Below are 14,732 nucleotides of genomic sequence, written 5' to 3' on the forward strand. Positions count from 1 at the left end.
CAGCACTCTGGGAACAGCCTATTCGTTCAGAAATTTCTTTCTGTGTCTCACCCTCTTGCTTGAGGGTGTCAATGATGGCCTTCTGGACAGCAGTCAGGTCAGCAGTCTTACCCATGATTGCGRTTTTGAGTAATGAACCAGGTTGGGAGTTTTTAAAAGCCTCAGGAATCTTTTGCAGGTATTTAGAGTTACATTGTTGATTCAGATGATTGGGTTAATTGCTCTTTCACAGAACTTTTTCATGATATGCTAATTTTTTGAGACAGGAATTTTGGGTTTTCATGAGCTGCATGTCAAAATCATCAGTATTAAAACAATAAAAGACCTGAAATATTTCAGTTGGTGTGCAATGAATCTAAAATATATGAAAATATATGGAAAATAATAAAATGTATCCCAATATGCTAATTTTTTGAGAAGGACCTGTATAAAGTGGTTAACTGGCAGAATGTGGCAGTTTTTTCACCTGATTAATTGATCAATCGTCAGTAAAGTTAATAAAATAATCGATTACTAAAGTAATAGTTGGCTGCAGCCTGACTGAGGCTGTAGACCCAGTTTAAAAGAATTGTGTGAAAAAGATTTTCTGCTTTTCCATTAACCATAGAATTATGTAAATATGAGTTACAAAAATAAATTTGCTTAATGGAAACACTTATTTCAAAAAACGTTTTGCTCTAGGATGAGGTGGTTTTTCGACTGTTTTGAAATTAGTGTGTTGTGCAAAACTGCAATGGGAACACTTATTCACATCACAAGTCATGTGATCAACCGGATGTTAACTACTGGCGGAAAACATGAAGAAGACAGGAAGTGGTAGAATGGATCATGGTGCGGCTCTTTTTTTTTTTTTTTAATGACTTGATGCGTGAACTTATTCACATGTAATTTTAATTGATATTTAGTTGAAACAGAAATTACATAATTGTGTTTTTTCAACATTAATGGAATATGGACCAAGTTTTGTGCACATTTGCAATGAAAACACAGCTAATGTACGATCACTGGTCAGATTCACTGACAGAAATACTCAACCATCCATGATTTAAAGAAGAATATGCGTGTGTGTGTGTAGCCTCTCGGAGGAATATGCTGCCGGGCCTTTTTGATTTCACGGGTCACGCTCAGGATGAATGACATCCATTGAGCCCACACTGTAACATATGTGCTCTCGCCCACCTATCCTGGCCTGCCTCCTCTCCATTCACACTGAACTCTGACGAGTTGAAGCATCGCGGCAGCTCTGCTTGCGCCAGCTGCTGCGCATCCGAAATGCAACTCATCCAAGTGTCTAAGTCCGTTTGTGTTACTTGTAAGGAATGGGAAGAGGGAGCTGCACCCTCTCCCTTCTCTCTAGCAGAGCAAGATCTCTAAACAGAGAAAGTCTAGTCTTTCATATCACAATAAATCCAGATTAGGATTGGAATCCAGCCACTTAATCTGGTTTATCCTCTAATCCTAGTCTGGGTGTGTAACAGATGACCGGCAGTGGCTCTGTGAAAGACTGCAGTCCAGCTCTAAAAGTCCACCCTAATGCGTGTTTGTGTTTATTCAGCATGATGAATGACCTGGTTGCATGAACTCGGAGGAAGCAGAGACCTGGGCAGAGATGGATGGAGTGGGTCCCAGTTGCTGGCACCTCTGCTCTCTCAAACATCTCCATGAACCAGCAGATAAAGACTGTCAGCAGCAGACCAATATGCTGCTGCAGATGAACTGTTGGGCAGAGGAGGCAATCTGGCTCCTCGCACCCAGGTTGCAGCTCAGAGCAGTGCAGAAAGACAAAAGTGACACTTTTTGTCTGTGGGACTACGACATGTATGCTGGTTTTTGTAGTTTCTTTGACATGGACAGATGTTTCTACAGGGTCCATCGGCTCAAAGAGTAGCTCTTATCTACTTCCATCAGATGTCGATGTGCCCCTCGTTGCCTACAGATCTGCTCATCAGTGTGTGACTTTGTGTGTGCTGACTGGGAGAAAAAGGCTTTTAGTGGTCAGTAGGAGTGGTCATGCAAACATACAATTATTGTTCAACTTGCAACACAAATCAGACCCTCACTTTTAATTGATTCAGTAAAATATTTTATGTAGCGTATTTGACCAACTCTGTTGCTCCGGAGTATGCAGTGGAGCGGAGACACCTGCAGTGAATCCAGTCTGACAGAGGCGGATGTAGCAACAAACCCGCCTCTCTGGCCTTTACCATGATGTGGAGACGTAACTATACAACAGCACGTTATTCAATCATCTGACTGGTTTTTATGTTTTCCCACAGTTTAAGGCCCTCCGGCTTCCTGTGCTGTAACATTTACACATCTCTGCTTTGACACACCTGAACCAAATAATAAAGCCAATATCAAGACTTTATGCTGATGATTCAGCCCATTTATTTAGGTGCAAGGCACCAGGGATGCAGCCGTCTGTGAGGACTGGAGCTCCAGACCGTGCCGTAGATGTGCGGTAGTATTCAGAACCGGGCTGTAATGATTCATTCTCAGCCCTTCCTGGCTGCTCTTAGCTCTGTGTGGGTTTTGGGTCATATTCTGTGACTGACACTGAGCTTTCTGACTCTGGACATAGTTTTGGCTCTTGGATGAGATTTAATTAGGCCCTGATCAGATCAAAGGTTCCCCTTACCAGATACAGCAAAACATCTCCCAAACCAACCCAACTTAATTTCATAGAGATGATGGGAGTGACCATTGGGGAGACCTTGGAGTCCATCAGCACAAATTCAGATGAATTCCAGACTGTATGTATTTAGTTTTTCTCATAGGAGAGGAACCTGTTAATCCTCTTCTTAACCAAGAGGAACCTGGTTAGTTTTGGATGGTTTTCTTGGCTCTTCTTCCACCATCCACACTATCCACCTGATCAATGTAGGGTTACGTTTCCCACTATAACCTTGAGAGTTTGGCTGCTTTCTCCTGATTCTCCTGTTGGCAGCTTTGACCACAGAAACATGAAGCTCCTTGAAGTTGATCTCGTTGCCCTTTCCTTTAACATGAATATCTAGAATCATCTCTCTGAGCTCCTCAAACACAACTAGTCATTGCTTTCTCCGGTCCGGTCTCAGAATGGTGCACACAGTAATACAAATATACCTAGTGGAAGTTTGTTAACTCTGTAATGGCTGTGTGCGGGTTGATCAGTCGGCCTTCTTATTTCACAGCAAAATTTGGCAGTTACAGATTTTCAGACCTTAGTGGAGGCAGATGAGTTTCTCAGCCCAAGGTTAAAGAATTCAGGGCTGATTTATCGGGTCATCGCTACTTGAAACATGAATGTAACTGCAGCACTGATAGTTTCTTTAGGGTACCAACAAATTTGTCAATCCTATTTTAAAACATCTTTGTAGAAAACAACAAAAAAGATATTTCCTTTCACTATGGCTGTAATTGTTTACTCTATCACAGACTAAAGTCAATCAGATTAGATTGGTTTTTATATGAATCGTTTTCTGTAGAAGAAAAGAGTAAAAAGAGGACAAATGCATTTATCCACGTCTATATTTCATGGAACCTATAAGTATCAACACAGAGATGTGAACAGGTCAGCATAAATGGGGGGTTTGGTTTGTGATGATGTCATCGTCTGTAAAAAACAACTCAGTCGATCAACCTCAACTCAGCGGCCCGTTTAATTTCTTTAATATGGAAACTGGACACCGTTATAGCGGCTGTCCAAACAAATGTCCCGCTTAGAACGAAGATGCAGCTTGAACTCTGCAGTAATCCCATTTATCATTTGATTTTGGGAATCCACTGTTGCATCTCTATAATCCACAGTAATGCTGCCTGAAGGATTAACTGCTCTAACACCTGTCTGACTCCCCAAGTGGGATGAAGAAAGATGTTGACAAAAATCAGTGAAAGAAACACAAGCGCAGCTGTTTGAGTTGAAACCAGATATACTGGCATTTACATACAGGCATATCCTTTTTGTCCCTCCGTGACATTAAATCAGACCATTTCCTCTTTTTTATGCCAGCCCTCTTTTTTTATGCCAGCCAGGATTACTTAAGATAACAGATATTCCTTGTAGGTATCATCTATCTTTCTCCAAAGTCGGTACACTTAGGTATCCGTCTGAAGCAGTTTAGCTAGTCCCAGGAGATAATTTAATGTTGTTTAGCCTTTTGAAAGCAACTCCTTGTATGAGTGACATCATGGAAGAATGAACTGAAATCAGAGCGATGTGGACCTGAACCTCCTTGTGGAGGTTCAGGTTCACAGTCTCCAGATGCCTGATGGTAGCACATTCATCTGTTCAGTTGCAAGCTAGAGTGAATAAGTTGGGACTATTCAGCCAGTTCTGTGTCCCAGAGATCATCTCAGGACATCAGGTGGGAAGATAAAGCCACACACAGCTGGATATCTGGGAAAATGGATACATTTTAATGTGTTTTGAAAAGTTTCATATCAATAAAAACAGCTATTTATAAAAACTCTGACCAAAGTGAAGATTTGAGAAAACTCCATTTGTGTTCATGGGAAAGTGGAGATTGAAGGTCTCATGCATAACAGTGTGCAACAAGTAATTGTTTTCTCATTGTGCTACACTGCCCCTTTGGGTTCAGCATGTTTAAAACAACGCTTAGGCGCGGATTTGACGGGTTCATGTGGATGAAACCTTTTCTTAAACCGATCTCATGTTTACGATCATTTTTTAAACAATGTGGAGGAGATATTCATTTTTATACAGACATGTCTAAGAAGGCCTTAGGCACATATAGGTCTCAAAATGGTAATAACTCTAAAGGTTCTACTAAATAAGTAACAAAATGGATTAATGACAGCAAAGTTATTATTTTAGAGTGTCCATCTGAAAGCCCTGACCTCGGTCCCAGTGACAAAAATGTGAGAGAGCAAAAAGGCTTTGAAACCTGGAGGAATGGACCAGAGTCATGGCAACCTCTCCTGAGGACCTGGTGGAAGAAAACCTGGAACATTTGCCTCGTCTTATCAGGCAGTTTAAAATGTTCTGAGGAGATCTGTATACAATTTTTAATTTAAAAAAGAAAATAAATCTTGCTATTGTGCCAGTTAGTTATTATAAATAAAATGTCCCAGTTGACCTACGACAGAAGTTTAGCTTGATTTAATGTAAGACAATATGTATAAGTAGCAAAGTTTTATTCAAGAACCCTGAGGTCTTCTTGGGAGCAGATGGCTTGATGTTTTTTTTTTTTTTCTCAAAAAATGGTAATAAGTGCAAATGATGCTGGTTTATCTTCAAATAATGTCTGACTGTTCCTTTCCATCTCCGCTCTGTTCTTTGCAGAATGTGGAGCTTCCAGACTCGTTCACCCCGGAGCTCAAGGATCTGCTGGAGGGGTTGCTGCAAAGAGACGTGTCCAAGCGGCTTGGTTGCCAGGGCCGGGGGTACGACAAAAACCCACATGAAATGTCTGTTCACATCAATGGCAGTATCTAGACAGACCCGGGGTGTCAAAACCTTTTTCTCGCATGGGCCAAAAACCTCCAGCTCAGAAATACTGATGGGCCAGAAAATATCACATTGGAATCTAAAATCATCAAAAAAGTAGTTTTTTTTCCTCCATTCAGCAATAACCTAAACATGAACCATGATAATTAAACAAATATTCACTACTTTTTTTATAAGAACCGGATTGTAGAGCCACAACTTCAAATGTTTTTTTTTTTTGTTAAATTAAAGCCATTCAAGGACTCCATAGAAAAAGACTGAAAAATGTTTTCTGTTTTCAGCAATAAAAACATGATCTAGGTCTGCCTTCATTTGCTGTATCCAGCCAAATTTCAATACATCAATTAACAGCAGATTTGGCTGCACCAAGGTGTGCGTAAGTCAATGAGTAGATGTAGTTACCATGGCAATAGAAGAAAACCAGCTTGGAAAAGATTATCACTTTGTGTTGCATCATTTGTAAGTAGATTTCAGTCATGAATGGCTGTTTACATTGTATCAAAGTGATTAATCTTTGATAAAAACTTATCAAAGATAAATCAAAGATGTGATAAAATATTAACCGAACAGTGAGGGGTGTTCTCCCTTTTGTGGAACGCTGAGATGAGTAGATGAGTCGTGGTGCACTGAGTGATCTGATGGGTGAAGTCAGTGCTGTCATTTTGCATCAGGGCCTTTTTTCAGACTGGATGAAGATGTCACAGACCAGCAATGTGGGCAACACTGCCACCTTGTGCTGAAATGAGCCGTCTGTTGTGTCTCCCTTCTAGAGCGCTAGAGGTGAAGGAGCATCAGTTTTTCAAAGGTATCGACTGGCAGCAGGTGTACCTGCAGAAGGTGAGTGAGCTCCGTCACGTTGCTGATGAGACCAAGGTTCATTCCCACTAAATATATGTGCACTTTTTGATTCTGGGTATTTTGTCCAGACAGAATGTGTATCTAGGCCAGAGTTGTCCAAACTTTATACTCTGTGTTCCAAACTTGCAAAGTTGAAAGCACTTTTTCCTAAAAATTATCATATCATAATAAAAAAAAAAAAAAAAAACTTAGCAACAAATAGAAAAAACCTTTTTTTGAAAACCTTTGGCATATTTAGCCAAGTTTGAGTTAAAAGTTGCTGGATTTGGTGACTATTTTCAAGGTTTTTTTGTTTTTGCTTTCATTTTGATAAAAGACAATACATTTAGTACCTAACACTCTATTTAAGAACATATAAATTAAGCCAAGTTTATTTGTATAGCACATTTCAGCAACAAAGCAGTTCAAAATGCTTTACACCATTAAAAACACCATGTAGCAACCAGTTATGAAATAAGCAGCTAACATAACATTCTGTCAAACGTCATCACGCAAATTCACATCAAATATACTGATCAATGCTCCAGTTATTATGAATTCAAGGCAGCTGTAAACCGGTGGGGTTTAGGTCTTATTAAACAAACTCGGTGTTCCGGCAGTTTTTTAGTTTTCTTGAAGTTTGCTCCAGATTGGAGGATCATAGGAACTGAATGCTGCTTCTGCTTTACTAATCACTGATGACCTTCCAAAATGATGGAGCATGTCCATCTGCATCAGGTCCGTTCGGTTTTTAGGGAGTCGCACTAAATGATCTCGACTCTTAGGTTCTGTGTTTGTAGCTCAGATCTGGTCAGGTGGATGTTTCTATGGTTACCACAGCACTACAGAGTTGTAGCCTTGTTGTTCCTCTTGCTCTTTGTTTCTTTCTTAGTGTTGTGTGATTGTTTCAGCTGACAGTCGTCCCTCTGTTCTCCGCCCTGCAGTACCCCCCTCCTTTAATCCCGCCCAGGGGAGAGGTGAATGCTGCGGACGCTTTTGACATCGGCTCGTTTGATGAGGAGGACACCAAGGGCATCAAGGTAAAACAACTCCTGGAGCATCCGCACGCCTCATTTCTAATTCTCTTATCTTCCACTGCAGCTGCTGACGGGACTTTGAGTGTCCCATCGTCGGACACAGCTTTTACATTTCAGAATCCCCTCCTCCTAGCTTCACCTGAAGCAAATAGATTGGAGAAAAAACAGCCACTGCTACATGCAACAGTCTCTGAAACTTGAAGAGTTCTCAATTAACTGGCGGAGTAAAGAGTTTATTCATTAGTGAGCTCAAACTTTTGTTGTGCATCAGATAATTTTAAAATTCTCCAAATGAAGGACAACATATTTTTAAAGCAAAGACAAGAGTTCAACTCCATAATAAATACTGACTGAATGATTTAATATGATGCATTTTTTACATTTGAAAACATGCAGTATCTAACAGTCATTAGCTCAATCACTCGTTCAAGTTTATTTGTACAGAATATTTCAGAAACAAAGCAGTTTAAAGTATTTTACATCATAAAAACATAAAAATATATCATAAAAACAACGTACAGTCATCAATTGAGAAACCATTAGCAGACATTGCATATTGTCGAGTGCCATCATAAATAAAACAGTGGTGATGAACTTTAATGCTAAATCAGCAGGAAGTAAATCAGGTTTTTGTTCCTGCTAACCAAGCAAACCTACAAAGTTAAACAGATAACTGTTAAAGACCAAGCTAGGCGCTAGAGGAAAGCAGCTGGATTCAGAGTCTGATGAATTGCTTGGCCCAGGCAGAGTCTCTGCTCTTTGTCATTTTGTCCTGTTGTCATGGTGACATTGCTGCTCTGTCTTCTGTCTGCCTCTCTGCAGCTACTGGACAGCGACCAGGAGCTGTACAAAAACTTCCCTCTGGTCATATCGGAGCGTTGGCAGCAGGAGGTGGCTGAGACGGTGTACGAGGCCGTCAACCTGGACACAGACAAGATAGAGGCTCGCAAGAGGGCCAAGAACAAGCAGCTGGGCCACGAGGAGGGTAAGACCGCCGGCCCGGAAACAGGCCCGTCGCCATGACGATAAACTGTCCTAGAAATGATTGTGGTAAAGGATAATGTTTCTGTTTTCAAACCATTTTCAAGTAACATAAAGGTAATGATAAAATAATGCAAATACATCTTCTCAAAGATCAATAAACTTTATTTTCTAACAAATGTTTAATACTAAAACTGGACGGCATTTTATAGATCCAAAACAAATGAACAATTAAAATTAATTATGAACTCTCTGTAAACAAAGGGGCCAATTGAGTCCAAAGCAACAGACTGAAAATGTTTATCATCCAGTTTTAGGTAGATAAGGGAGGATCAGTCATGCAAATGGAAATTATTGAATTCATTTTAATTTATAATGCGATTGATTAATTGATCTATCGCTTATTGTGACAGGCTTATCCAGAACACTTTGTGTCACCTTCTAACTTTCTGTGTGTGTGCGCGCATGTGTGGGGGTGTGTGTGTATGTGCGTGCGTGTGTGTAGACTATGCTTTTGGGAAGGACTGCATAATGCACGGCTACATGCTGAAGCTGGGCAACCCGTTCCTCACCCAGTGGCAGCGCCGCTACTTCTACCTGTTCCCCAACCGAGTGGAGTGGAGGGGAGAGGGCGAGTCGCGGGTGAGTGTACAGTCACATCTCACTTCACGTTCCCACTATCTGTCTGTTCCGTCTCTCTCTCTATGTGTGTGTGTTTGTGTGTGTGTGAGAATCTCGTTTGTCTCTCTGCTCATTTGTCCCGTCTCACCTCTGAAGGAAAAGTGGCTAAAGACTTTAAAAATGGTAAAAGACAGGGTGAGTGTCTCTGCTGAATGCTTCACCTCCCTGCTCTCCACCTAGCAGTACATGTTTCCTCCTCTTCTTCCTGCTGCAGCTAGATGAAGAGCAGCCTTCCCTTAGCGCTGCCCAGGAGCTCACTCTTCCCTTTACGCAGCCTGTGGTGTCCCTAGACCAGTACTAAGAGAAATCCTCAATACCAGTTCTGATTAGGGCTGAAACATTTAATCAGCTTCGTTGTAATTAATCTGTTATTGACATAATCGGTGGTCGGCTAGAAAACTGTAGTCGGTGCGCCCCTGTTTAAAATCTTAATGTTTCATTAGAACCATGGATCCAACAGAATGTAAGGAACTGGTTTGAGGCCAGACATTCTGGAACCAATCGGCACAGGCATCAAAAAATGACTGACGCTTCATGTTACCTCATGTGTTACTCATCAACTTTTGTTCACAGCAAAACCTGCTGACCATGGAGCACATTGCATCGGTGGAAGAGACGCAGGTTAAAGACAAGAAGTGCATCTTGCTGCGCGTCAAGGGAGGGAAGCAGTTCGTCCTGCAGTGTGAGGTGGGTGGCTTCCTCGTTCCGTCCGTTCCAGCCAGCGACGCTTTGAGCCCCGCTGACCCGTTCCATTGCATTTCCCTCAGAGCGACCCAGAGTTTGTGCAGTGGAAGAAGGAGCTGAACGAGGCGTTCACAGAGGCCCAGAAGCTGCTGCGCCGCGCGCCCAAGGTGATCGGGAAAGGCCGAGCCGGTGTGGTGGAGCTCTCCAAACCGCCGCTCACACACCGCAACAGCAACGGCCTGTGAATAAAAGGAGCACATACCTTTCTATATCTATACCCACACACACTCGCACACACTCACGCAAACATGTAGACACATACACTCTGCACACCACGTCATTTCTGCAAGACATCGACCCCAACTTCATGGCCACGCCTCGCAGTGTGTGCGGACCTGCCGGCCCCTTACCCACACACTCACACCCACATACACACACACACACACACACACACCATCAGAGGAGGTTCACCGGTTTCTTTTCCGTTTCATCCACGGGACACTGCCAGTCACGGAGAGGAGAGGAGAGGCGGGGCGGACTGGAGGAGAGCAGAACCCTCTGCATGGATGTGACGAGAATTTGTTGAACTGGTCCTCCACCTTTCCCGGCTCTCCTTCATCCCCCCGCACCCTCAAGGTCGCCCCTCCTCACTTGAACCGGATCTCTTGGAAGAATCTGAAAAATGACTGCGAAACGAAATGGAGTTTTAAGCGTCAGATACAGCAGGAGGTCCAATCAGAGAGAATTCCTCTTTACGAGGCGATGCAGAAGGGGCGGGGCTACTGCGGGGAATGTAAAAACAAATCTGCTGCTTGACTGTATCCTGTTCCCCCCGTCCCTCTTACCACCAACCCCTCCTCTCAGTTGCTGAAGTGTGCAAAGTGCCAACATGGATATTTTACTTGAGTCACCTGAGCGGCCGGTGGGAGCCCCCCGTACCTCCGGACCCTCTCAGGGTGTTTGTTGGCGGCCGATTTATCATTCCAGTCCTGAAAAACAAGAGGACCAACAGACTCTTTTCAGATTGGCTCCTGTTTCCAGCCAGTTTCCATGGTGACCAAGATTCCATTGGCTGTCAAACAGCAACGTGTTGCCATGGGATCTGTGAAGACCAATGTACCTGAGGATGGGTAGCCGTGGACGATGACGCGTGTTAGGCTTGCAGGGGGGGCGGGGCATGTTCAGTGTATATAAACAACCCTTTCTCTGTGCATCCCATGTTTTGGTCCAGCGTTTTTGCATTGTCGGAGGACCTCTCTGTCTGCCTGTCCAAAAACCTCGCAAGGCTTTACCCCAACACAGGAGGACGGGGATGTTCTCTCTCTTTCTGCAGAGTGTGTGAGGGCGTAAGGTGTGCGGAAGAGCAGGTGTCGGTGCTGCGTTACCTCTGCTGGGCTGTTTCCAGATGAAGCCACACACATTCTTGTGGCTTTGCAGGTTCAGCGTGTGACCGTCGTCAGAGTGAGCACAAGTTAGACGAGGACGAGCTGAAGCTGAGAGAAAGTTTTACAAACAACCTTTGGTTTTCTTTTATTTTTCTGGCTTTTGCTCTTTGACCGTCAAAGGCGCCTGGAGGACCAATCCCAACCAGCCAATAACAACATATCCAGCTCTCAAATATAGTCATAATATTGGGTTCAAGATTTTTAGCAATATTTTTGGTAAAGCTGCAAATTCCCTTTTTTGTTTTGTTTTCCACAGTGGTATAAAAGTTTCGGTTTTAAGGAATTTGCAATTGGTTTAGAAAATATCAGTTCAGGTTTGACAAAACCGCTATGGTTTAATAAGAACTGCTATAGAAATGAAAATGCTCCCTTTCTGGGTTTTCACAAACAAAATAAAGGTTTCAGAAATCACATTGTGTAGAATTATGTTTAGGTTCAGCCCAAGTATTGGACACAGAAAAAGAAATCCCACGTAGTGCAGGCTACCTTAAAAAACTGAAATAGCCATCTGTAAGAAGTACTAACATCTAATGGTGCTAGTAATGCTAAATTTACCAACATTAGCCACTAATGATCCTTGCAACTGATTATCCTAACTTTAACAACATTAGCCATTAATATTTCTTGAGGTGTCTGATGCTATCTCGAGCAATGTTGGGAGCTAATGATGCTCACCAACAGTAATGCTAACTTTAACATTAGCCACTAATGCTAATTAATTATTAGCTGCTTGTGGCTAATAATTTTAATTTTACCAATGTTAGCCTCCAATGTTGCTTACGGTTAATGATGCTAACTTTTCCAACTTTAGCAGTTAATGATGCTTGTGGCTAATAATGCTAACTTTAGCATCTTCAGCTCCTAACTTTACTCCCTTTAGCATCATTAGCAACTAGCGGTTTTGCAATAGCAGTTTTCTATAGAGTTTCCAAAAGGCTTCCACATAAGCTATTTAAAAGTGCCGCCAGCCTCTATAGTTCTGACAGCGAGCCAAAAAGAAGTCTTTCTTAGCCAACTCTATATCAACACACGGCCACTCAAGTACTACTTCCTTTCTCACTACAAAATAAGAGTCTCCGACACAGCAGGGACTCATGTTTTGCTTAAATGAGGAATATTCTGTTTTGACCAAATCTCTTTGCCAAATGTCTGATTTTTTTTTTTTTTCCAGTAATTGAAAGCACCACATTCATTCTGCTAATCCACTTGAGAGATAACACTCTTTGGTGTAGAAGTTGTTATACACCTGGTCAGTAACATAAATGTCATGCTGCTTTGGTGACTTGTTCAGTTTGTTTGTGCAAACCAACTGACTGAAGTAGAGCCTTTTCTCAGGTCCAACAGGGACGAAGTCAAAGTTAGACTTTTCACATTTCTGTCTGTAATTTTCATCCTCTGTATTCCACTTAAAAACATTCAATGTTTAAAAATGTTCACCTAATTTCATTCCATTTTAATATGCATCAGCTGCATGTCCTAATTATATATAAATCACAGGGAATCTTTTCTTTCTGAAATGCTGCACGCCGTTTTTAAAAGCTCCTTCAGTTTGACTTTATTGTTGCCATATCTGGAGCAAAGGTGAGAGACGAAGCTAACTCAGCTCATCCAGTCAGCTTTAAATCATGTCACGTTTAAAACAGAAAGCCGGACTCATCAGCTGTATGTTTTGTGTTTTTCATGACCCGGTTCGGTCGGGGCTGAAACATGTCGAGCACCAGGGCGTTTACGGGACGGGTTGTTGCACAGTCGCAGTGTTGCAGAATGTGCAGTGGAAGGAGAAATCTATTGTAATTTCAGGGTTTTTATTTTTTTATGCAGTAAATGTCCTTGTTGCAGAACTGTAATGCAAAAAGCTTCAGTAGAAAAAATGGTTGATTTGGGTAAATTGCTTTTTTTCCCTCTTTTCTTTTGATAACCTTTTAATTCTCGTCAGGGGGAAATCTTATCATGTTGTAGAGATTTTTGCCACCTCTTAAGGTGTCTTTTATTTTTATAAACCAAAATGGTTTTTATTGTTTTCATTGAAAGTTATGTTATTGCACCTTTTTAGCCCAATGTGTTACTTACCGGTTGTTAAATGTGCCAAATAACTCTCTATGTTTAAATTTTTGTTGTTGTTGAAATGAACGAGTGGAACTAACCAGAAGTTGGACGTTTGCTTCTCGTCTCGGACGCGTCAGCAGCCAAAACGATTGAAAATCCACTCTCAGACTTTTTAAGGAGGTGGTTTTGTTGGAAGGGTACAAAACTGTGACCAAACGTTTCTCCACTGGTGTTTGTGTGTCTGTGTGTGTGTGCGTGTGTGTGTTTGGGTTGCCACGGGGGATTCTGAAAACACACACCACCCGGTTCCGTGTACTTGTTCCTGAAAGTTTTTCTCTCTCTCTCTCTCTCTCTCTCTCTCTCTCTCTCTCTCTCTCTCTCTCTCTCTCCTCCACTCTGTGTAAGTCGTGAGTATTGGGAGATACGTGAGCCTCCTTAACGCCTCGTATCGCCATCCGGTGGATGTCTTGCTTTCTTTCTACGTCACTCACAGATTTCTCTCCCTCGGACACACGCTCAACACGATTTTAAAAAAGGACAGCATATAGGAAAAAAAATCTATATAGTATATATAAATATATGTGTATATGAAATGACAAAACGCTCTAGGTTTATTTAAAAGATTTAATGTAGAAAACAAAATGAACTTGTCGAGGGGAGGTTGGGGATGTTGATGTGAGTATAATTGTTTGTGGTGATGACTTCAGCTTGAATCTTGCACATAAAAAGACTTATTAGAGATATTGTACCTGCGAGTTCCAGATGATTATTTTTGTTCAGACACCAGACTCTGTGCTTTTTTTCATATTTATTGTGTGCATGGGGAGCCGGGAGCCGGGAGCCGGGAGCCGGCGTCTCTCCTCCACATGTCGGAGCTTTTCGGCCGAGGCTTACTGTAGAAAACCCCTCCAGTTTACACCCGTCTGAAACTCTTCTCGTTTTCACACGCCACAAACACAAATACTACTGCTTTTGGGTTATTCAAATCAAGGTAAAAGAAGAAAAAAAAAAAGCTATCTGACTGATGATATTATTCAGTGAATATTCTAAAGTTTATTTTATTTCAACGATTCTTTTGTTTTTGAGATAGAAAGTTGCGTGTTGGACTGCTTGTAAGAACAGTTCAAGAATAAAAACGACTTTTTCTGTGTTGCCTCTTGTCATGTTGCATTTATTTTGTATTTGACTCATTAATTCAAAGGTCTTTGTGTCTAATTTCCTCATGGTCACCATGCCTACTAATCAACAAAAGTGTATTTCATATATTGGTGTCCTCTCAGGGAGGCCTGGTCAAACAGCACGGTGGGTCGGGTTGCCTTGTAGTGTCTGTGGCAGATTTGCTCTAACAGGTGGAAATTTTAACTTGATTTCAAATTTGTTATAAAAAAAAAAACTGAAGCTGGTATATACAATCAAAACACACATAATTATATATTCCAAGTGTTTATTTCTGTAATTTTGAACATTGTGTTTGACAACTGATGAAAAGTACATCAAACATATTTAAAGGGGCAGTGTTGTGTATTTTCCAGGCTCATAGTTCCATTTTGTAGCACAATGAAATAACTGTTA

At 41.7% G+C, this 14,732-nt stretch overlaps 1 protein-coding gene across 3 annotated transcripts in view; it reads left to right on the forward strand.

The window, feature by feature from the left end:
- grk3 (G protein-coupled receptor kinase 3) overlaps nucleotides 1-14,312 on the forward strand; it is a 78,204-nt gene extending 63,892 nt beyond the window's left edge. For 2 of the 3 annotated variants that reach the window (XM_008423194.2, XM_008423196.2), the window contains 8 exons: nucleotides 5,285-5,385; nucleotides 6,220-6,286; nucleotides 7,231-7,326; nucleotides 8,146-8,308; nucleotides 8,810-8,946; nucleotides 9,082-9,120; nucleotides 9,559-9,672; nucleotides 9,753-14,312. In XM_008423194.2, the coding sequence (XP_008421416.1) occupies nucleotides 5,285-5,385; nucleotides 6,220-6,286; nucleotides 7,231-7,326; nucleotides 8,146-8,308; nucleotides 8,810-8,946; nucleotides 9,082-9,120; nucleotides 9,559-9,672; nucleotides 9,753-9,914 (879 nt within the window). In that variant the 3' untranslated portion in view covers nucleotides 9,915-14,312. The remainder of the gene's footprint in view (nucleotides 1-5,284; nucleotides 5,386-6,219; nucleotides 6,287-7,230; nucleotides 7,327-8,145; nucleotides 8,309-8,809; nucleotides 8,947-9,081; nucleotides 9,121-9,558; nucleotides 9,673-9,752) is intronic. The other variant, XM_008423195.2, reaches the window with a different exon arrangement.
- The last annotated feature ends 420 nt before the right edge of the window (nucleotides 14,313-14,732 follow it).

This window comes from Poecilia reticulata, linkage group LG12 (assembly GCF_000633615.1).
Source record: "Poecilia reticulata strain Guanapo linkage group LG12, Guppy_female_1.0+MT, whole genome shotgun sequence".
Classification (NCBI taxonomy): domain Eukaryota; kingdom Metazoa; phylum Chordata; class Actinopteri; order Cyprinodontiformes; family Poeciliidae; genus Poecilia; species Poecilia reticulata.